Raw genomic sequence first — 24,680 nt, 5'->3', positions numbered from 1 at the left:
ACAGACATGTCAAAGGTTTAAGTACCACCGATAAACTCTGTAAGTCCACTATTAGCAATTGGAGAGCAACTGTGCGGTATCCAAGCCGAAATGCAAGGTCACGTGGAGCGTTTGAGCACATAGAAGTGAGTTAATGATTCAGGTACCGTCACAGTACATCCTAGATGTAGGGAGGTCTCGATAAGTTTTGCGAGGTTTATAGAGTGAAATTTATTATGCCAAAAAATTAACCAACTTAGTTGACTATTTTTTACAACATAAAACGTAATGAATCTATACAGAAAACAACTTATGGTAATCTACAGCAGAGTCTAAAGCTAGCTTTGGTTTGTCCAGGTTTCCACTGTAACCAAAGGAATTCCATTCCATTCCATGGCCATCTCATTCGCATTCTCTCCTCCAATTCTCACTCCGTATGAGCTATCTGCTCCCACCATTTCTTTGGCCTCCGTCAACATTTCCCCGCTCACTCGCCTACCCTCAAGCCCGAACCAGGACTGAAGATTTCTGCCTTCTCTTGCTTCGTTCCACTTATCGAGCCAAGCCTGAGAAGACACATACGGTGCCACAAACAACAACTCCATCACCATCCTTGCCTCTCCTAGGTGGCTCGGGAAGGTTGATTCCAAAGACTCTAACAAGGTTTTGTAATGCACAACATTCGCGTCAAAGAAGGAGCTGAAACTCGAGTCATTTCCTCTTAACACGCAAGCATCTCCATCACCAAACGTTATGATACCTCTTGCCGAATTGGCTAATAAATCCTTAGCTAGCCTTAGGAATTCCATGACAAGCCCTCTGCTTCTCCTCCTCCTCATGTGAGGAAGCCCTACCATAGTGTTGAAGGCTATAAATTCTCTTCTTCCACCTCTCTTGTTCACCTTCTTGATTTCGCTCACCAAATCCTCGATCGTGATCTCCTCCACCTTCAAGTTTAGGCCAAAAGACCTTGCGTGATGCTGGAGTTGCCTTTTTGTCTCCTCAAATCTCCACTGCGGAGGAGCAACCTCATCTCTCTCATCCACATCCCATTTAATTGCCGTCACTTTTAATGTTTTGTTTCTCTTTGCCACAGCCTCAATCAGCTGAGACAATTGAACCCCTTCACCGATATCAAATTCCACTACATGAACCGTCTCTACATCTTCTGGGATAGCCTTGAGGATCGCGGTGTTTGCTGCATAGTGAGCAAATCTTCCAAAAGGGAAGATTTGGTAGAACAAGTTGAATGCTGCCTCAAAATTCTTACAGGATTCTTGTTTCAAATAGTCTCTGTGCTGACTATCAACAACTCCTTGACATAAGTTGAACGCAATGCGCTCAAGGGATTGACCAAGTGGGTTTACTTTCTCCGCTAGGCATCTCATGATCACCTTCCCCAGCTCCCTCTGCCCCATCTCCATGGCCTCACCGAACGCCTTTAGCAGATGGTGAATACTCACTTTGTTGTCGATTTCCATCTCGTCTCTTGGCAGGGTTATTGATTGTTGGACGGATGTCACATCCATGAAGGATGTCTCAGATGTCACAAAAGAGTTTGGACTCCACACATCATTTCCTTCAACAGAAAATTGCTGTGAAGGAAGAGTATTGCTTCCCTCACTGCCTTCTAAACATGAGGGATACATATTTTCATACTGATCGATAAAAAAATTCGGCTCGAATCCTCCCAACTCCATCGGAAATTCCTCCACCTCGGTCGATATGACTTGCAGGAGATGATCACAATCTGCAACTTGTTCAAATTCACCAGAAAACATGGATGAAAATGGAAAAGAAGTTTCTGAAAATTCATCTGAAGCCATGAAAATCGAAGAAAATTCAGAGCTCCCCATCTGATCAGTGTATTCATTTGTATCCAAAGGTGAATTTGTTACATTCAGGTACGGCCACAAGGTCTGAAACATCTCAGATTGCATCATCTTTTTCTTTTTCTTTTTTTTATGAATATTATTAGAGGGTTTGAAGACTTTTCTTCAGGTTTGATTTGCTAATGAAGTTTTAATCTATCATTATATATCGGTTGGTGACAATGTAGAGACATATTAAGCATAAAATAGTAGAAACAACAGCAGATTATTAAAAGGGAGAATAATTAGAATTATTATTTAGAGTTATTAATCACTATCGTCTCAAGATTATTAAAAGAGAGAATGATCAGAATAATTATTTAGAGTTATTAATCACTATCTTATCTTCATAAACAAATACCAATCGCTCTCGCCAATTTCTTACGCACTGCATACGTAATGCAACAAAAGGTTCCCAACTCAATTCTCTTTGCTTTCTTGGCTGCTTCTTGAGGTGGCGGCGGATCTGCTACACGTATTCTTTGTGTTGCAAAGGCAGATCTTCCTACTAATTAGAAGCACTCTGACGAGGTGGTGGCGTACGAGAAGCCGAGGACGAGGAGAACGATATTTATATCCCGCAGATCTCCATGTACTTCAAGTAGGCCTTTCGATTGAGGAGCCAATCAGGCAAACGAGAATGTAATGTTTAGAATTAGGATCCTATCTCATTTGAGTTCTTAGTATAATATAAGCAAACAGATTTTTATATGTATTCAGATTCAGACACACGTTTAGAGTAGTGCTCGATTGACGATTGTTCAAACTTCATGTTTGTGGTTAAACCAATTGTCGATCTTTCGGTTCTTGCCATTTTTAGGTTTGTTTCTTCCAGTAAGAATATGAAACGCTGATTGTAAAATTCATGTCGTTGAACTATTTTTGCCGATGTATGATCTGCTGTTTTCCATTCTCTTCGTTCTGTCTTAACAATCCTTATATTGGCTTGTGTTTTTTATGTGCTGAGGTTGGAATGGATTAGATAACTTATAAGGTTCAAGGTATTTAGCGTGCTACTAATCAAGTCCAATTCAATTCAATCATAGACACCAAACGAGTTCTAGTGGTTTTCGGAGGTATGTCAAACATTTAACTACTGTAGATAAACCTGTCAAATTCTTACTGTTGATAAAGTTTGTAGTACTTGAAGAGAAACTTGCTTACGTACAGAAATGCTATCGTGACAGTTTTCTAGGACACTCATGAACTGTCATATATTTATATTTTCACCTCTTAGTGCATTATCAGCTCAGAATACCGCCACAGTAGCATTCCATGTGTAGGTACGACTTGCGTCAACTCTAGCTTTTGGTGATGATCGCAAAATCTGTTGTTAGAATAATTGATACTCTGTTGTCTGTTCATAAAATGATTGTGATGATATATGAGTTTTGAGAGGGTCATAACTAGAGTGAAATTTATATACCAAATATCCACCAACTTAGTGATCTTCCTTTCACAACAATATGAATCTGTACAAAAAATATCTTATGGTAATCTCCAGCAATCTACACATTTGCTGCAATAAAATCTGGAAAGAGAGTTCAAAAAATAATAATAATCCATTTCTAGCTAGCTTCGGTTTGTCCAGGTTTCAACTCTGACCAAAGGAATTGAATTCCATTCCAAAGCCATCTCATTCCCATTTTCTCCTCCAACTCTCACTCCATACGAGCTATCTGCCCCCAGAATATCTTTGGCCTCCATTAACATTTCCCTACTCACTCTCCTACTCTCCAGCCCGAACAAGGGCTGAAGATTTCCACATTCTCTTTCTTCGTTCCACTTATCGAGCCAAGCCTGAGAAGACACATATGGCGCCACAAACATCAACTCCATCACCATCCTTGCCTCTCCTAGGTGGCTCGGGAAGGTCGATTCCAAAGACTCTAACAATGCTTTGTAATGCACAACATTCGCGTCAAAGAAGGACCTGAAACTCGAGTCATTTCCCCTTTTCGTGCAAGCATATCCATCACCAAACGTTACGATACCTCTTGCTGAATTGGCTAATAAATCCTTAGCTAGCCTTAGGAATTCCATGACAAGTCCTCTGCTTCGTCTCCTCCTCATGTGAGGAAGCCCTACCATAGAGTTGAAGGCTAGAAATTCTCTCATTCCACCTCTCTTGTTTGCCTTCTTGATTTCGCTCACCAAATCCTCGATCGCGATCTCCTCCACCTTCAAGTTTAGGCCGAAAGATCTTGCATGATGCTGGAGTTGCTTTTTCGTCTCCTCGAATCTCCACTGTGGAGGAGCAACCTCATCACTCTCTTTCACATCCCATTTAATTGCTGTCACTTTTAATGTTTTGTTTCTCTTTGCCACAGCCTCAATCAGCTGAGACAATTGAACCCCTTCACCGATATCAAATTCCACTACATGAACCGTCTCTACATCTTCTGGGATAGCCTCAAGGATCGCGGTGTTTGCTGCGTAGTGAGCAAGTCTCCCAAAAGGGAAGATCTGGTAGAACAAGTTGAATGCTGCCTCGAAATTCTTGCAGGATTCTTGTTTCAAATAGTCTCCGTGCTGATTATCAACAAATCCTTGACATAAGTTGAATGCAAGGCGCTCAAGAGATTGACCAAGTGGGTTTACTTTCTCTGCAAGGCATCTCATGATCACCAACTGCAGCTCCCTCTGCCCCATCTCCATGGACTCGCTGAACGCCTTGAGCAGATGGTGAATACTCACTTCGTTGTCGATTTCCATGTCGTCTCTCGGTAGGGTTAGTGATTGTTGAACCGAGGTCACATCCATGGAGGATGCCTCTGATGTCACAAAAGAGTTTGGACTCCACACATCATTTCCTTCAACAGAAAATTGCTGTGAAGGAAGAGTATTGCTTCCCTCACTGCCTTCTAAACATGAGGGATACATATTTTCATACTGATCGATGAAAAAATTCGGCTCGAATCCTCCCAACTCCATCGGAAATTCCTCTGCCGCCATCGATGTGACTTGCAGGAGATTATCACAGTCCGCAAATTGTTCGCATTCAACAGAAAAAATGGTTGAAAATGGAAAAGGAGAAGATTCTGAAAATTCGTCAGACGCCATGAAAATCGAAGAAAATTCAGTGCTGGCCATCTGATCATTGTATTCGTTTGTATCCACAAGTGAATTTGTGACATTCAGGTAGGGCCACAAGGATTGAAAGTTCATCTCAGACTGCATCATCTTCTTTTTTGATGAATATTTTTAGAGGGTTTGAAGACTTCTCTCTTTGGGTTTGATTTGCTAAAGAAGTCTTAACATCATTATATATCGGTTGGTGACAACGTCATGACAAATTAAGCGTAAAATAGTAGAAAGAACAGAAGATTATTAAAATGGAGAATTATTATTAAGAGTTATTAATCACTATCTTATCTTCATAAACAAATACCAATCGTTCTCACTAACTTTCTATGCACTGCACACGTAATTCCACAAAGGTTCCCAGCTCAATTCTCTTTGCTTTCTTGGCTGCTTCTTGAAGGGGTGTTGCACGCATCTTTCTTTTTTAATCAAGAAAATTAGATAGACAATGATTATGTCTTTTCAACGTAAGTACCTTTCATCATAAGAAATATAACCTTAATTAATCAATTATTTAATATAAATTAATTGTGTATTGACATAAAAAAAAACCCTCAATGTGAAGAACAACCAAGGGTATAAGTCCAATTTGGTGACACAGAGTCCTGGTCATCCTTCCATACAATGACACCTAGCTAGCTCTTATACCATTTAAAAAAGCTTTAATAAATTAATTCCCTCAAAAATAGCTTTCATTGCCCAAAAAAAAAAAAAAAAAAAAAAAACACTTAAAAAATAGTGTTTTGAAGAAGAACAAGAACTCTTGGTCCTAGCTTTAGTGTTGAACTTGACTATTGTTGCACTCAACATTAACTGTTGTTGATATGTAAAAGTGTTTTTTTTTTTTTTTTTCTCTAGGTTGATTGTACGAGTATTTTTTTTCACTAATATTAATAGAGGAAATTTTGCGGTACTTCTCTTAACAAAAAGGGTACTGTTAGCCTTTGTTTAAATAAAATTACATTATAACCATCAAAGTTTCTTGTGCAACGTTAGATAATAATATTGAGGTTATTAAATGGATTGTTTATTAGAATATCAACGTTGATTGCTATATTATAAATATCTTGTTACAATATATATGTAAGTTATTATTTGTGGACGTCATGAAAATACTTATTGTTGTTCATTTTTGGGCTCCCTATAGTTACCTTCACATTTAATTGTACAACATAACGTTAACATTTAACATATGAATTACTAGAAAAGTAAAGTTACAATCTAATTGTTACTATAACAAGATTGATTTTACATTGTGAATGTCATATTACATTGTCAAGGTAAGATGTTATGCATAGGCATAACTGCATTACAAAAATATTGTAACCGTATTAACAATTGTCAAGAAAAATTACATTGATTGATTAATTATAAAACAATTACGTATTGGTTAGTGAACTGGCGGTCACCAATATATTTGCCCTAAAGAAATAATAAGGACATACAATCAATCAACTTTCACGTAAACTTCTTGAATAAACTTCCTATATATTAAAATAAGTATAGGTCCTACTGGTTCAGCTGTTGGTTATTTTGGATAGCTCAGGGTCCATTTTATATTATGTTTGATATTAAACTATACATGATAGTATCAATCTTAAGGCCTGCAATATTCATATTCCGTTGAATGTGACATGCGAATAGTTTTAAAATGAGTTCTTAATGACATTTCAAATAAGACGGTTCTTTCAATTCAATTTCTCTCTCGAAAACCAATAGCGGAGAAATGCTTGGTTTTATATAAGTTATATTGGTGACAATAATTTGAACTTGGAATCTGAAGTGTAAGAGAGAATGCTTTTAACGAAATGAGTTACAAACCTCTTAAACAGAAGTGCTTGATGATAAGGACCCGATATTCCTATGTGGACTCATGCCATTAGTTGTTCTTCATGTCATGTTGAGGACATAATGTTGACACACAATTAGCTATTCATTATGTTGGGACATAATGTCGATACACAAATAGCTACCGATACATCTCCTAAGTATCTGGAGGAGGTCATAATATTAATCAAAATTAGCTAGACAATGTACGTTTAATTAAATATTGCCGAAGGAAAGAGTTTCGACGCAACCTCATGCAAATTTACAATTAGCAAATGTTGTCTTTAACAAGTAATCAATGCAAATTGCAATAATATAATCTTTATAATTTAGGATAAGGATGTGCCGCCGTTTCTGCATAATGAGATTCTGCAGAAAACTTGAATCCATTTGTTCAAGGGCTAGTTTGGTATTATCGTGTTTTAAAAAAAAAGTTTTGAATAAAAAAAAAAAAAAGCGTCCAAATATTTAGTAAATTTTTATATAAATTGTTGTGAATATGTTAAATGACTAAAAATAATATGGTATTTAATATGATATAATAATTGTTAAAGAGAAATGTAGGGGTAATGATTTTAATTTTGTAAAGTATATAGGAGGTATACTTGACATTTGAAAATTTCATTGAAAGAGCAATGATTACTTATTACTATGCTTTGAACCAAAATTTTTTTTTATTTTTTATAGAAGCATGGTAGGTCCTGATTTTGGTTTTTGATGCCTTTTCATTGTCATTGGCATCAGTTTTTATAAAAACAATTTTTTATTTTTTTTATTTTTTCTTATTTTTGATTCTACCAAACACATTAGATATTCTAGATTTTTCAATAAGCCGTTTTTTTTTAAAAGTACCACAATTCCAAATTAGCCCTAAGCTAATTCAGAACAACTACACATTATGCTGATAGGGTAATTTGCATGTTAATTAATTGATTAATTATTAGTTAAATATGATTATATATGTAATCAGATTGCGTCTATCATTATGTTGTTTGCAGTCCTAAAGATTAGATTCTCTTCCAACTTCCCAGATTCTTATATTTCATCTCAAACGATTGGGATAACATTGATTTTGTAATCTGCCCAAAACAATAAAGCCATAAACTATTATTCAACATAGTACAAGCTCAATGGATAGGGAAACTGTAGATTTGGATTAAACAAATTCTGAGGCTCCACTTGATGAGATTATATCAGATAAAATAGCTAGGGAGGCGATTTCTGCAAATCATTTTCATTTTTTAGTGTGCACATTGGTATTTATTTATGACATTTGAATTGAATGAATAAAAAGAATATCAAAGAAGACACATAAATAAACGACAGTACGCTAATAAAATGAGTGTGCTCAAAATATTTCCATAAGATACATGCATCAGAAACATTGATTGAAGAGTAATGATATTCATAACATGTTTTTGTACCATATTTTCATACCACCTTAGGTCACCTTAGGTGACATTTGATGTGAGTAGCCACATCATTTGAATTAATTAAATTTTTAAATTTAGTTCATTATTTAATAAACTAGTAATTAAGAAAAACTAGTTAATTAAATGATGATTGTGATATACGAGGAGTCTTTCTTATTCATCTCCTTGGGTTTTGCAAATTATTTAAATGGTGTGGCTGTTCACATCAAATGTCACCTAAGATGGTATAGAAATGTGGTACAAAAATATGGTATGAATAACATTACTCTTGATTGAATATTTTATGAGAGCATATCTGAAAATATCATGTCTTAGCCTCTCTACGTGGACGATGTTCGAAGCATGAAGGTCTCTAGACTCTCTACCAACGGTGGCTGTATTCGAACACTTAAAAGCATACTCTTTTTTCTTTGCCTTGTCATTGATCTACGTATTACGTACTCCTTGATGACTGTCATGGACTTTTCCTGCTTTGGAGGCCACAAAATAAGGAATCTTTGTATTCGGATCATTATTATATGAATTGATCTCTCAATAACGTGATATACAGTTCATTAGTCTGTAACCCCTCTCGTTATCTTCTTCGTGGACTAGTTAAGATTAAGAAAATTCATCAAGATGTTGACATATATTAATATTTATGTGGTTCATGCTTCATAGGCTCACTAGTACGTATATGCTTTGCAAACGGCCTCAGATTGCAAAATTGGGTTTAATTATATATGACATTAAAGCATGGAACTTTAATTTGTTGAACATCTCTATTTCTCATTTGATTTTGTGAAGTTTTAGATTTGAAACCATGTGATGAGTACAATGATATCCATGAAATACCCCTATTATATGTTCATCATTGTTCATGACCTAATTATGGTTGAAGTCTAGCAGTCCAAACTACACAGAGCAATACATAAAGCATTGCAATGTAATCGCGAAATTATATGTTGATCATGGTCGTCAGGATCTAATGGTGGTTTAGAGCCGACTTCCGGAATGTAATCCTATCCGTTGACCAAAATAAATATATGCCAAATCATATTTTAAGCACGTCTGTATCCATACAGACTGTTAATCTATCTCCTAATTCACTTGTTAAATAATATAACTAAGTATATCTTGTCACATATGCAATATACAAGCATTCCCGCTTGCTGCAAATTGGATAATTGTGGCAATATGAGGGGAGTATTATATTCATCTTCATACTTGTCCTCAAGTAGATGAAAAATGCTTCTTGATGCCCGGAAGTAATGTTTGCTCCTCAAAACAAACTAATCTCTGGTATCCATCAAAGAAACGAGCCATCTAATTAGTCAACAAATAAAACAAGTTTAGAGTACATGTTCTTGGTCAAGGCTCCTATCCAAAGGCTTCAAGTTATCCTTAAGTATTGATTTGAAGGAACAAATGCAGAAGACAAAACTGATGCTTAGTAAAATATTAAGTTGGGTCAAGTTTCGCCTAACAAATTCTGCGCTTGTCGTTAATATTTGATCTTATTTTCTTATTGCCTCCTGTCTGATCAGGTGTCTGAATGATGTCCATAACGACTGTGTGGGATCAGATTTTAGTATGATGGACTGCCACCGAAGCTTAGAATGCATCGACAGTTGTGATGGTCTTCATCAAAGTGATGAAATGGGAAGTCTCTGTGGTGATGTTTGTATTGTATTACTTGCTTGATATTTTAAACTAATTCTTAAAATATACCAGAAGCAACAACACATGGTTCAACAGGTCAAATGTGCTGAACAGTATTAGAAGTTTTTAACATTGCATGAAATTATGTGGAATCTTTGCCATACTAATTTTTATGAAACTTTAGGGCGTCCCTTTTATTACGCGCAATGAATTAATTATCTTGGAATTAATCACTTGATAGTGAAAACCCAAATGGGCAAAATAACCAAGCATGGGGTTGCTTTTATTTGAGACGAGAGCCAAGTAGGAATTTTGGTCATTAATTTTATACCATAATATTGGTCTTGACATACATAGCTCACCCATTTTGTAGATATGTACTCAGAGCTTTCTCACATCATGACTCAAAGTTTACAAGCCTTCCTTGACATAGATTCTAGTTATATAGATATATAGTGAAGCAAAACCACAGCAACATATATCATTAAGGTATAAGACATGCTAATTAGATATTAATCTGGATTTACAGTGCGAAAGATATCTTTTTATTTGAACCTATCTATGATCACCAGAGCTCTTCTATCGATTATAATATCGAATGAAGAGTATTATGTGTAATATGCGTAACACGAATAGAGACCCTTACTTGTATAAATTAAGTACATAAGTATAATGACATACACGCATCGTAAGCCCAATGCATCTATACTTACTTTAATTAAGTCCATAATAGGATAAGAAACCCTATTACTCATATTTTATCTTTATTCACACTATACCTTAGATCAAGGCCAAACTTTAACAACTTAGGTTTATTAATTTCTGTTTATTTCAGATTAAGGAAAATGCTATAACCCATTTGCAAACTGCTTTATCGTTAATTGAGTTACATAAGTACTATTTTTTTTAATATTTGTTGCAGATATGATCTTTAGATAATGATAAAAAAAAATAAAAACGGTTTTGATTATGATGTTGAGACGGTAAATTTATTAATTATAAGTGCGGGGACAAACAAATTCCTCGGAACACAGACATTATTCTTAGGCATTTACAAAAATTCCTTCATGAATATTAAGACGCTTCTGGAGCTGCAATACATTACCTAATTGGGCTTGAACTCTGGCAGTCCAAAGCATTGCAACATGTTCATCATGGTTCATGACCTAATTATTAAGACAAGCAATTTATACATACAAGTCCTTTAAGGGAAGAGATCTTCATTTTTCAAAAAAAAAAAAAATGAGGACATCCTCTTGACCATTAGATTTGACTTTAATGAAATTCTGTGATTAAGATTAAATCACAAGCCACAGAATCTCAACCATAAAATTTCATTAAAATCAAATCTAACAGTTAAAAGAATGTTCCTATTTTTTTTTTTAAAAATATATCAGACTTCGATAATCCTATCCGTTGACCGCCGAAACAAAAAGTATATATGCCAAATAATATGTTAAGCATAAAAATTCACATGCTAGTTAACGTAATTATCTTGTCACATAATTATGGGTAATATAAGCCATAATATTATATTCATCTTCACACTTGTCCTCAAGTGGATAAAATATAAGAAAAACTAATGAAAATAGCTTGAAAACTTTGAGTTTTAATGATAAGGACAAATTAAAGGGTAAAGTGAATAGTAATATGATTGACTTTTTAATGTAAAAATGTGGTTTTTCGTTAAACTCCCTAAAATATGAACCATGATGCCAGCAAATAATGTTTGTGTTGGAGAACAATTTAGAAACAAAAATAACATAAATACAAAATTTGAAATACTTATACTTTATTACTCAAAAATACTTACAATACATAATGAAATTACACAATAAATACAAAAATTAAAATGTAACTTGAATAAATCAAAGGTAGAGGCTAGCGCAAAAGCTATGTCCTTCGAATAGTATTTCCGTCCCACTCTTGTGATTGTGGCTCTATAACGTCTGCTCGACTAGGATATAACTACCTAATTCTACAACCCGCACTGGATTATAGAATTTTAGCTAATTGTTTTGTGTGTTTACTCTCTGAGAGTTTTGTACGAAAGAAAAAGAGCTTTCAAATACCTGTTCAGTGTATTTGAAAATACACAACTCTTTATAAGAGCTGTGTCTCTTAATCAAAATGTTTTTTAATTAATAAATTAATTAAAAACTTAATCCGAAATTAAAATTAATGAATATTAATTTTAACTTCCAAGGCTCTTGTCTTGATTAATTAATATTAATTGTATTGGACTATATTATACAAACCTAATCCCACAACCATAAGGCCCAAGCATTCAATCTATTTCCAAACAATCCAAATCCTAACTACTAGTATAAAGGACTAGACTTATATAAAGGTCATTGACAAATCAATGTTTCCCGACGTGTGACAATAGGATTCTCAAAACTCTCGAAAGATACTAATCTCTGTCATTCAATCAAAGAACGAGCCATCTAATCTTGTCAACAGATAAAACAAGTTTAGAGTACATGTTCTTGGTCAAGCCCTTTCTTATCCAAAAGGCTTCAATTATCTTCAAGTATTCGTTTGAAGGATAAATTGCAGAAGGACAAAACTAATGCTCAGTAAATTATTAGGGTTAGCTCAAGTTTTTGCCTAACAAATTATGTGCTTGTCAGTATTATTTGATCTTATTTTCTTATTGCCTTATGGATCAAGTGTGTGACTACAGTCCATGACAATTGTGTGAGATCAGATTTTTATATTTGATAGAATGTCATCAGAATCATGCATGAAGTAGGGAGGCTATTTATTTGGAAGTGCTTTTAAAATAATTAAAAATTCTTTTAGATAAAATGTTTATAGGTTCTAAAAAAAATAAAGTTTACGCTGCATCCGATTGAAAGAAGTCGAAGGAAATGACGACGAAGAAGTGTTGCCGTGCGTACCAAGTCAGGCAGTACTGGTAGCCTAGGGCATCCCACTAGCGTCACATCCGAAAGGCGGGGCATCACTGAAATTTTCTTCTTTTTTTTTTTTTTTTGGAAAGGGGCATTACTGAAATTTGAACTTCACTTTGCCGTGAGCTTGCATAAGAGCAGTTTCTTCAGTGTTGCTAGGTCCTCTGAGCTATAGTTAACTCAATCTCCTTAAATAAATTATAACTGTTTATAGTGAACAATAATTATCTGAGTCTTCATCCTAAACTAAATACCCAAGCAATTCATATTAAAATTTTAATATTTTTTATTTTATACAATAATAAAAAATAATTTTATATTTAATTTCGGATAATAATAAAAAAGTATTTGAAAATATTGAAATGTGGTGTAAAGTGGAAGAACATGGTTAGATATTTTTAATAATATCTTTTATTTATTTTTTTTTTATTTTTAATTAATTTTTGATAATTTTTGTATTTTTCATTAATGTTTTATAATTTTTTTTTAATTTTGGATAATAATAAAAAAAATTGGTTGACGATATTTGAAAATATTGAAATGTGGTATAACGTAGAAGAATATGATTAGGTATTTATAGAAAAAAAAATTATAATTTTTAATATTTTTTATATATGGTTGACGTCAGCATTATGTCACAACGCCCTGACACTCTCCAAATAACGTAGTCGTGATATTTTCTTCCCAATAGCTTATTCTATTCTAAATTCCTACTCAACGTAATGCACTCGCTCGCTGGTCTACACGATTCTAGCCTAGTGGGGATGTCGGGCTCCCCTAGAGCCCAATTGATTGGTGTGGGTGGTCAAATATCTTAGTGGATAAGGTATTTGGTTTTACCTATATGTCCCGGATTCAATACTGCTAGTTTTCAAAATTATTGTAATAGATTCGAACTTTTTGGTCACATCCAGGGCTCGACTCCGTCGTAGCACGATATTGTTTGCTTTAGGCCCCGACCACACCCTCACGGTTTTGTTGCTAGTACAAGCCATCTCCATTGTGCCATAACCGCAAATGCCAAATTGTGGAGAAAGCCTTCATATCTTTGTTTTGAGCAAATGGAGAGCTTTCATATCAATATACAAGGAAAAATGAGTGTCTAAAGAAATAATATTTCACTAAAAGTAACGTTTAGGGGTGGGTTCAAAAAACCAAAAACCAAAAAAAACCGACAACCGAATCGGACCGAGGCCGAAAAAAACCGAACCGCAAAAAAACCGAACCGAACCGAATCTGATCAGTTCGGTTTCGGTTTTTGAGGCTCGGAAACCGAACCGAACTGAACCGATATATATATATATATATATAATTTTTTTGAATATTTATAAATAGTTTAGTCATACAATCATAACAAAACAGAACATGTTGCCAAGTTGGTTTCAATGAAACTTTACAAGCTGGAGGCATGGGTGCGAACACTCATGCATCCAGGATTTGTGAGGTTATTTTTAATTTTTTAATCTTTTTAACAAAACCCTTAAGCCTTAACAAATAACAACCATGTAACTAACGCCGCCGGTGTAAGTTGTTGTAACCCTAACCCTCATCCTCCTTATTTTTCATTCCCCTGGCCTAGCCTCTTCTCTCTCGTTCCCTTCCCTGCCTTCAGTTCTTCTTCTTCAGAGTTCTTTCATGAACCCTAGGCCTCGGGGCCTAAACCCAGCAGTAACCCTCTCGCAGTCTCGCGCAGCCTGAGGCCCTGAGCCTCATCTCTCTCTCGCTCTGTCTCTCTCAATCTCTCAAGCAACTCATGACGGTGCGACCCTTTTCACTCTCAATCTTTCACACCTCGCCCTCGTCGTCAGTCACTCTCTCTCATCTCGCCGTCAGATTTTTCTTGCCGTTTTCAAGTCTCGACAATCGACAACAAAAGGTTAGCCTCTTCTCTCTCTCTCTCTCTCGGTCTTCAAGACTTCAACTTCAGTCACTCTCTGTATCTCTCAAACTCTCTGTCTCTCTCAGTCTTGAATCCCAGGCGACATCGAGTTCGCGACCGACGGACCTTTCTCACTCTCAAATTGTCTCAATCTCTCACACGGTCACACCTTGCCCTCTCCGCCAGCGCCAGTCTTTGATCTCGCCGTGAGCTTCTTCTTGCCGTGTCGACTTCGAGTCTTGAGACTGCAAAAGGTTGGTCTCGTACTCTCATATCTAGGCTTCTGCTTCTACTTATCGAATATCGATATTCGATTCTGGGCTTCTGCTTGACTGCTTTTGCTTACCGATTCTGGCCTTCTGGGCTTCTGCTTCTGTTTCTGCTTACCAAATTACCAATCATTAAAATTGCATGCAGAATCAGAATTCAGAAATTGTAAATTTGTAATATTTGATTAATTATTCTTTATCGTGAATCGTGATTGAAGATTTTGATGGTTTTCTGGGATTTTGAGAACCTGTTGGTTATACTGTAATATTCGATTTCGATATGTTGGTTATTTCCTTGTTGGTTTGGAGAACCTTTCAGAAATTGTAATTTGTAATATTCGATTTCGATATGTTGCTTTTGAGAACCTTTCAAAAATTGTAATTGGTTATACATATTGAGAACCTGCTGCCTGTTGGTTTTGAGAACCTTTCAGAAATTGTAAATGTAATTGGTTATTTATACATGTTGATTTTGATTTGATAATTGATCTTGATCTTGATCTGCTTACCAAATGATCTTGATCTTGATCTTGATTTGATAATTGATAATTTGATAATTGGTTATTTATACCTGTTGGTTTTGAGAACCTGCTGCCTGTTGATTTTGATCTGCTTACCAAATGTAATTGATGTTGATTTTGATTTGATTTGATAATTGGTTATTTATACATACTGGAAATTAAAAAGAACATAAATGTAAACCACAAGGTTTTGAATAATGATCAACGGTCAGATTTTGTGAGGCAATTTTAGTGTTAAGTGGATTTTACAAATTCCACATAGAAAATTAAAAAGAACATAAATGTAAACCACGAGGTTTTGAATAATGGTCAACGGTCATATTTTGTGAGGCAATTTTAGTGTTAAGTGGATTTTACATATCATTTGATATATGCTTGATTTCATTTGGTTTATCACGGTATACACCTCATAAGTTTGTAGTACTAACTACTATCCTCATATTATTTTGTGTGAATTAGATGAAGTCAAAGGCGTCAAAGGTCTCAAGGGCCTCAAGCTCAAGTTCAAACTCAATGAGATCAAAATCAAATAGCCCTTAGGATCAAACAAACTCATCTTCGAGTATACCATCAGAAGTAAGTAGTCATATCTTTCTATTACTTTTGCCCTTGTGTTTAATAATTAATTCATTAATTGTGATGAATCTCTTATTTGAAAAATTAATTGTATGATTCTCTTATTTTAGATGGACATTGTTGGTGAATCAACTCCGCCTCAAAACACCATGGTGGCACGTCGACAAACTCCTAGTTCTCTTGGTGGATCCGGAAATCCCGCCGATGCAACTCCAAAAGAAGGTGACCAACATGACCAAGTAAGTAAAGAAGAAGCTCTTTTGGAATCATTAAAAAGTCATGAAAGGTCTACAGTTTGGGAGCATTTTGAAAGAAAAATTGAGGGTGGTAGAGTTAAGGGGTTGTGCAAGTATTGTGCTCAATCATTTATGACCGACCCTGATAAAAATGGTACAACTAATTTAAGAAACCATATAGCAAGATGTAGAAGCTACAATCCTAATAAGGAAATATTTGTCGCAAATAGGCAAAAGATCTTAACCTTTGCCGGCACGAAAGATAAGTTGGAAGCTATAGGATTTTCTCAAGAGGAAGTAACTAAGGCTTGTGTTGAGATGATAATTATAGATGAGTTGCCTTTTACTTTTGTTAAAGGAGAAGGTTTTCGCCGTTTTTGCATGCAAGCATGTCCTATGTGGAGATGCCTAGTCGTGAGACAATTGCTAAGGATGTACTTAGCTTGTTTTATTCCAAAAAGGATAATTTGAAGAGTCAATTGAAGACATTTAGGGTGTGTCTAACAACGGACACATGGACTTCTATTCAACAAACCAATTATATGGTTCTCACCGCCCATTTTGTTGATGATGATTGGATGTTACATAAAAAGATTTTGAATTTTTGTGTCATTCCAAATCATAAAGGAGAATCCATCGCTCAACTTTTGGAGGAATGTGTAGTGGAGTGGGGTATAGAGAAAGTGTTAACCATTACGGTTGACAATGCTTCCGCAAATGATTCCAGTTTAAGGGGCTTGGTGCACCGAATAAGTGGGTGGGGGATTCCTAATGCACTCTTGCATGATGGAAAATATTTGCATATGAGATGTGTTGCTCACATTCTCAATTTGGTTGTGAATGATGGGATAAAATTGTTGAATACGGCTATACAAAGCATTCGAAATGTGATTAGGTACGTAAGATCTTCCCCCCAAAGGTTGGAAAGCTTTAAAAGGTGTGTTGAGAAAGTGAGAATAGAGAGCAAAGGGCTTGTGATTTTGGATGTCCCTACTAGGTGGAATTCCACATTTTTAATGTTGGAATCAGCTTTAAAGTTCAAGATGGCTTTTGATAGATTAAAAGTAGATGATGGTCATTACCTTCCGTACTTTGTTAAAGACAATCATGATACTATGAGGGAGGGGCCACCTTCGATGGATGATTGGAGTGAGGCGGGGATATTTGCAATCTTTTTGAGACCTTTTTATGAAGTCACTTTAAAAGTATGTTGTTCTAATACTCCAACCATTCATACTACTTTTGGTGATTTGTTTAACATCAAAAGTCTCTTGCATGAAAACAAAGATGATGAACTTTTGTCTATGATCTCCAAGTTGATACAAGAAAAATATGACAAGTATTGGGGTTCACTTGAGGACATGAATCAATATCTTTTTATAGCACTTGTGCTTGATCCTCGCCACAAATTAGAGAAAGTCGTTGATTATTTTGAGATACAATTTGGTAAGGATGAAGAAAAGGTTGAAAGTGCCACAAATGGGGTGAAGGACTTGTTGATTAATCTTTACAAGATTCATGAAGATATGTCTTTGAGTACATAACAAAGTATAAGTGGTGGTGGTGGTAGTTCTCAAACGACAAGAGGAGACTCTTCATCAAGCATGACCGAAATAGAAAGAAAGTTGAAAGAAAAAGGTGAAATGAGAAAAGCAAAGAGAGCCCGGGTTGTGCATAATGATGTAAACAAGTATCTTTCCGATCCTAATGAAGGAGAAGAAGAGGAGAACTTTGATGTATTGAATTGGTGGAGAGTGAATGGGGTTTCTAAGTACCCAATTTTGGCACGTGTTGCAAGAGAGATCTTAGCTATTCTCGTATCAACCATTGCTTCGGAATCCTCGTTTAGTACAAGTGGACGGATAATTGATCCATATCGTAGTTCTTTAAGTCCAAAAATGGTGGAGGCTTTGATATGTACTCAAAATTGGCTTAGGTCCATTCATGTTGCATTACATCATGAGCCAACCATTGAGGAGATGGAGTTTTGTGAAGAAGTTGAGAAATGTAATTTTATTTATTGCATTTGATTTTGTTAGATTATTTTAAATAACATTTTAATTAGTATCTTTTCTTTTATTATTTGTATGTAGAAATGGCAAGTGGAAGTTCAAAAAAAGGTGATATGTTGCCCCCTAGGCCGCCCAAGCGTTAGCAAGCAAATTGTCGTTGAAAAAGTACGTGGATCACTCTCATTGTGGGGCACCTTCCAAAATCACTTCAGCACATAAAGAATGCTATTTTAGGTGTGGAAGACTTGAAATTTGGAATGTTTATTTTAGTCTTTTAAATGTGGAATACTTGAACTTTGATGTTTATTTTAAGTTTGGACTTTTGGAAGATTTAAACTTTGATGTTTATTTAACTTTGGACTTTGGAACACTTGATTATAATTAAACTTTGAATTGAATGTTTATTTTCATTGTCTTTGAGACTATGATTATATTAGAAATTTGGAATGCTTATTTTGAGTCTTGACGATTATGTTGAAATAGGACTTATTACAAAATGGATGCAAGTTGTTTTCATATACTTTTTTTAAGCTATTTGGGGAAAAAAGCAAAAAAAAAAAAAAAAAAAAAACCCGAACCGGGCCGAAACCGAACCGAATACAAACCGATAGAAAACCAAATTGAACAGTAATTTTGGTTCGGTTTCCGATTTTCGCAAAAACCGAACCCACCCCTAGTAACGTTTATTGTTTTCTTTGTCACGCTACATCATCACACTTTGGTGTGGCAAATGAAAATGCGGAGTATGTACTAATAGATTCTTGTACGCAAGAATTCAATGATGCTTTGGAACATTCCGGATGAGTTATTCACAATATCTAATCCTCTTGCCCGGCTGCCTTGTGGTGCTTAAGATTATCACGCACGCGTAGTAATGGACTTTGATATACACATGGGACTGGATACTGGTGGAGAGTAGTGTTGCAATGATTCTCTAATGATTGAGATATTCTTACCTCTTTGGGTCAACAAATCGTACTCTCTATGTTAATATAATAAATATACATTTGTAAACTTAACTATTAAATATAAGGGTTACAATTTACCACCTCAACTTTGAGTTATGCAATTGATGTTACACATCAACTTATAAATTTGTTCCAATACCAAACTTTTGTCAATTTGTTTGTTAACTATTGAAGTGGCAAGCGCGAGGCCACTCCCTGCCCAACTTGAACTCCACATGACTTTATGAAGCACGTAGATCCTCCCATTTATTTTTCATTGTATTTGATTTTTAATGATAAAATTTATCGTAATGTCCATACCATGTTAGCAATTTCACGGTTTTGCTAACGAAATTGATGGAATAATGTAAACTAGGACACTAAATACGAGTGCGTGAGGTAAAGTGCGACACAATAGAGTGTAAATGATAAAATGAGACTTGGTAAAGAGTACAAGTGTTAGTACTAAAAATAAGTATGTTGGATTTGGCATTAAATCAAAATTTCTAACTAAAAAGGATTAGGATATCTTGGACGCAAGATATTTGGATTTGTGTTTCTTAGTTGGTTTGGGATTTCGTTTTAGTATAGGATTTGGTTTCCTATATTCTAGGGACTTTGTGTAAACCTATGACATCTATTAGTATAAATAGATGGATGTGGGATAGAGTTTTGTGTGTGAGAGTTCTAAGAGGCATAAGTTTGTATACTTGAGAACACTTTATGTTTGTGAGTTCTCTTGTATTTGTTGATAATCAATAAAGCTTCCGTTGTCAGAGAGGTACTCCTATATTGGAGGAACTCTTAAATCGTTGTGTTTTGTTTATTACTTGATTGGTTTTTGGTTTAGTTTACAATAAGTGGTATCAAGAGCTTAGGCTCTTACGTGGGTTATGACTATCAAGCAATGACGAAGACTGGTGATTCCACCAGTAGTGATGATGTTGAAGAAAAGTCTAGCACTAGTGGAACCAAGACGACGGTTCAGAGTGCTAGGTTTGAAATTGAGAAAGTTGATGGAACGAACAACTTTGTATGTGGCAATGTGAGGTTCGAGATGTCCTGATACAACAAGGTTTGGTTGTTAGGAGACATACCGCTTTTGATGAAAAAAGAAGAATGGGAAAGATTGAATGTTCATGCAAGTTCTACAATTTGGCTATGCTTGGGAAAGCAACAGAAGTATGGTGTGATGAACATAACTTCTGCGAAGGAATTATGGGCTGCATTGGAGACAAAATATATGAAGAATACTACAGAGAATCGACTGCATCTCAAGAGCAAGTTATACAAGTTCCAGTACAAAGAGGGCACGAAGATGATTGACCATCTAGAAGAGTTTAACAAGCTTATACTTGAACAGGCAAATCTTGAAGAGATAATCAAAGATGAAGACAAGGCCTTGATCTGATGAACTCATTGCCTGAATCCTACAAGCCTTTCATGACTACTTGGATTTATGGCAGGGAGACAATTAAGTATGATGAAATCTCAAGTGCTCTTATGAATCATGAGGTAAGACACCTTGACAAGCAAGAAATGAATAACTTTGAAGCTTTGATGGTGAGAGGGAGATCGAAAGAAAAGAAAGGTTCGTACAGGAAAAATAGTAGGTCTTGTACTAGAGGAGTCTCAAAGAATAGGAAATTCTTGCACAAAGATGAGTGTGCTTTTTGTCATGAAAAAGGACACTGGAAGAATGACTGCCCTAAAATCAAAGAAAAGACTAGAAAGAAGAAGGATGACTCAGAAGCAAATATGGTTGAAGTCGAGGAAGAGGAATTTGTCTATGCCCTAACTGCATCGAGCAATGTAGATTATATGAAAGAGTGGGTGCTCGACATAGGTTATACCCATCACATGACTTCTCAAAGGCATTGGTTTTCAAGCTTCAAAGTTATGAATGAAATTGTGTATATGGGAGATGATAATCCATGTACAACTCAAGCAATTGGAAGCATCAGGATCAAGCAAGTTTGATACAGAAGATAATCTAGCTGATATGTTGACAAAAGTGATAGCTGATATGTTGGATTTGGTGCAGTTGAAACAAGTTTGATATTGCAATATGATGGAGCAACAGAAGTTGTTTGATGCCTCGTTATGGATTTCATGCCAAGGTGGAGATTGTTGGATTTGGCATTAAATCAACATGCCTAAACTAAAAAGGATTAGGATATATTGGATGCAAGATATTTGGATTTGTGTTTCCTAGTTGGTTTGGGATTTGGTTTTCTATATTCTAGGGACTTTGTGTAAACCTATGACATCTATTAGTATAAATAGATGGATGTGGGATAGAATTTTGTGTGTGAGAGTTTTGATAGGCATAAGTTTTTATATTTGAGAACACTTTGTGTTTGTGAGTTCTCTTGTATTTGTTGATAATCAATAAAGCTTCCGTAGTTAGAGAGGTACTCCTATATTATATAGGAGGAACTCTGAAATCGTTGTGTTTTGTTTATTGCTTGATTGGTTTTTGGTTTAGTTTACAACAGAATCTTCGTCAAAAGTTGAAGGACTAAAGTAGGTGATTCGACATGTTTAGGAAGCCATCTAAAATCAACCCCTTCTTTTCTTTTTCTTCTTTCTTGTAATTCTTTGTGTAATTTGCATATTGTTTCTCTACAGTTTTCAATAGGATGTTGTTATTCACACATTCATTTTTACTTCTCATAAACTTCTCTCAATTTCCAACCATCATTAAAGAAAATCAATGGCCAAAAATTAATAAAGATATGTAAAATGTAAAAATAAGCGTCTGAATATTACTATCCATTTCAAGAGAACATTCTCTTTCTCAAGAGTCAACGTTTGTAAATTACAACAGCGGTCAGTTTACGCCAAAAAGTGGACTCCGCAACAATCTGTAGCCACTCAATAAGCCGATAAGCACTCAAGTCCTTTTCTTCCTTAACTCAAAGAGGTCAATTGCTAAAGGGCTGAGCAAGTCAATGGTGGCAATTACATGCCAATTGCCTTTGATCAATACCTTCCAGTTAAGTCTGGCAGCTTATGACTTCCACAACTCTCCCCAACGCGGAAAAATGAGCAGTTAACATATGACTTTGACAATTAATTCAAGGCAATATTACTCGAGGAAAACTACGAGTTCCTTCTTAAGTTGCGTACTATTTTTTTTGTATTTGTCTTGAGAACCACATCATCTGTATGCCAACGTACACAATTAAACGGGACCCCACGTAGTAGGAGGTTCTCTCTACATGTATATGCTCTAAACATTGACCGTTTCTAAGTCCACCTTATTCTCAAGCTACATTAAGGTATTGGACCGGCCTCTGCAATTTCTAAAACCCAATGGCTTTACCAATTTCGTTAGCCTTCCTCCTCTTCTTTGCCATGTTTTCGCCGGCTCGAGGAGTTGAGTTTTTGTTCAACGGATTCAATGGAAGTGAGGCAAATGACCTAATCCGCGAGGGGGCGACTATAATCAAGCCCTCCGGCATGCTCAAGCTCACAAACACATCACATAATATTATAGGCCATGCATTCTATCCCAAACCTATAAACTTTTTTGATAAAAACTCTTCTTCTTCATACCCGAATGCGTCTTCCTTCAGCACACATTTTGTTTTTGCAATTGTCTCCCCTGGTTCCGGCCCCGGAGGCTTTGGCCTAACCTTCACACTCTCTCCCTCTCCAAAATTCCCTGGGGCGGAACCCGGACATTTCTTTGGGATTTTCAACTCCGCAACGGACAGTAACCCGTCAAACCACATCTTTTCTGTGGAATTCGACACGGTCAATGGGTTTAAAGAGAACTCCAACACCGCAGGAAACCATGTTGGTATAAACAACAAAAGTTTGTACTCTGTAGCATCTGAACCAGCTGCTTACTTTGTCAAAGGAGCACACAAAGAAGAAGTAAACTTGGAGAGCGGTGAACTCATCCAAGCTTGGATAGACTACGATGGCAAAACTCAAATGCTGAATGTCACAATATCTCCCATACATGTGGAGAAACCCAAGAGACCGCTATTGTCGCTGACTATCAATTTATCTGCTACTCTTCAAGAGACTATGTACGCCGGCTTCTCTGCATCCACCGGAGAACAAGCGAGCGCTCATTACATAATAGCGTGGAGTTTCACGGTGGATGGAATACCGAGACCAATCAATGTTTCGCAACTTCCTAAACCGCCAAAAGAGAAAGGTTCATCCTCTTACAGACCCGAAATCAAGGCTCTTATAATTGCCTTATCGGTTGTGGTTTGCGTGTTGTTGGGAGTTTTGTTGTTCTTCACCTTGTACAGAGGAATGCATGAGTCTGAGAGTCTTGAGGATTGGGAGCTGGATTGTCCTCACAGGTTCAAGTACAAGGATCTTTATGCAGCAACAAAGGGTTTCAAGGCCTCCGGTGTGATTGGAGCCGGCGGTTTTGGTGAAGTTTACAAGGGTGTCTTACCTTCTAGTGGATGTGAAATCGCGGTTAAGAAGATCGCCCGAAATTCGATCCAAGGAATGAGGGAATTCGCTTCGGAAATTGAGAGCTTGGGAAAGTTGAGGCACAAGAACTTGGTCCATCTCCAGGGCTGGTGCAAGAAGAAGAACGATCTCCTCATAGTCTACGATTACATCCCATATGGAAGCCTAGACTCGCTCATTTTTGGGTCCGAAAACAACTTTGTGCTGAGCTGGGCACAAAGGTTCAGCATCCTCAAAGGCATTGCAACAGGGCTCTTGTACCTGCATGAGGAATGGGAGCAAGTGGTGATTCATCGCGATGTGAAGTCGAGCAATGTGTTAATAGATGCAGAAATGAACCCGAGGCTAAGCGACTTCGGCCTTGCCAGGCTGTATGATCATGGAGAAATATCACACACTACTGGCGTGGTTGGCACAATTGGGTATATTGCACCAGAATTGGCTCGCACAGGGAAGGCCGCCACATGCTCCGATGTGTTTGCATATGGAGTTCTACTCCTTGAAGTGGCTTGTGGGCAGAGACCCATCGGCTCAGGCGAGTTCATATTGGCGGATTGGGTGATGGAGAATCATGAAATGGATCGCATACTCGATACAGTTGATCCGAACTTGGACTCGGATTTTGATGTTAAAGAGATGAAGTTGGTGCTGGAACTAGGTTTGCTTTGCACTCACTACAAACCAGAAGCTAGGCCTACCATGAGACAAGTGGTTCGATATCTCAATGGGGAGGATCAGCTTCCTGAAGTCGAAAACTGGAACCTCATTGATTCGCGTCAGAACAGTGAAATGAACACAAGATTTATGCAGGTCCTTTCGATTGATACAATGGCATCGGATCCTTCATCGTCCTTGGGCGGGATCTCTTGCAGTTCCATGAACACCGGCAGATGGTAGCGCCAATGTACTTTTCATTATAAATTCTTTCTTGCTCCCATTCTTTTCAAATCAACATTGTAACAGTTGTTTATTCTTAATCTATATCAAATATTATCGTAACTCTCTTTTTTCTCGAAAACAAAAGGTCCGTACCAGTAAAGAATG

The 24,680-nt window shown here is 36.4% G+C and overlaps 3 protein-coding genes across 3 annotated transcripts; 1 reads left to right on the top strand and 2 right to left on the bottom strand.

Annotated features, from left to right (window-relative positions):
* Window positions 1-317: 317 nt before the first annotated feature.
* On the bottom strand, window positions 318-1,835 carry LOC108868524 (scarecrow-like protein 26). The gene has a single exon (XM_018651870.2). It carries the CDS (start codon window positions 1,833-1,835, stop codon window positions 318-320), a length of 1,518 nt encoding a protein of 505 aa, XP_018507386.2.
* Window positions 1,836-3,422: 1,587 nt separating this feature from the next.
* LOC108868523 (protein NODULATION SIGNALING PATHWAY 2-like) lies at window positions 3,423-5,033 on the bottom strand. Its single transcript, XM_018651869.2, has one exon. It carries the CDS (start codon window positions 5,031-5,033, stop codon window positions 3,423-3,425), a length of 1,611 nt encoding a protein of 536 aa, XP_018507385.1.
* Window positions 5,034-22,333: 17,300 nt separating this feature from the next.
* LOC103965123 (lectin-domain containing receptor kinase VI.3-like) lies at window positions 22,334-24,654 on the top strand. Its single transcript, XM_009378140.3, has one exon. It carries the CDS (start codon window positions 22,509-22,511, stop codon window positions 24,531-24,533), a length of 2,025 nt encoding a protein of 674 aa, XP_009376415.2. The 5' UTR covers window positions 22,334-22,508; the 3' UTR covers window positions 24,534-24,654.
* The last annotated feature ends 26 nt before the right edge of the window (window positions 24,655-24,680 follow it).

Source organism: the organism of the source record quoted next, unplaced genomic scaffold (assembly GCF_019419815.1).
Source record: "Pyrus x bretschneideri cultivar Hongxiangsu unplaced genomic scaffold, Pyrus_bretschneideri_v1 Contig11, whole genome shotgun sequence".
Taxonomy (NCBI): Eukaryota; Viridiplantae; Streptophyta; class Magnoliopsida; order Rosales; family Rosaceae; genus Pyrus; species Pyrus x bretschneideri.
This window is presented reverse-complemented; position numbering and strand designations above follow the sequence as displayed.

Bases quoted from the DNA above. Each gene is read 5' to 3' on its own strand.
- LOC108868524 (XM_018651870.2), bottom strand. From the start codon at position 1,835: ATGGGGAGCTCTGAATTTTCTTCGATTTTCATGGCTTCAGATGAATTT.
- LOC108868523 (XM_018651869.2), bottom strand. From the start codon at position 5,033: ATGATGCAGTCTGAGATGAACTTTCAATCCTTGTGGCCCTACCTGAAT.
- LOC103965123 (XM_009378140.3), top strand. From the start codon at position 22,509: ATGGCTTTACCAATTTCGTTAGCCTTCCTCCTCTTCTTTGCCATGTTT.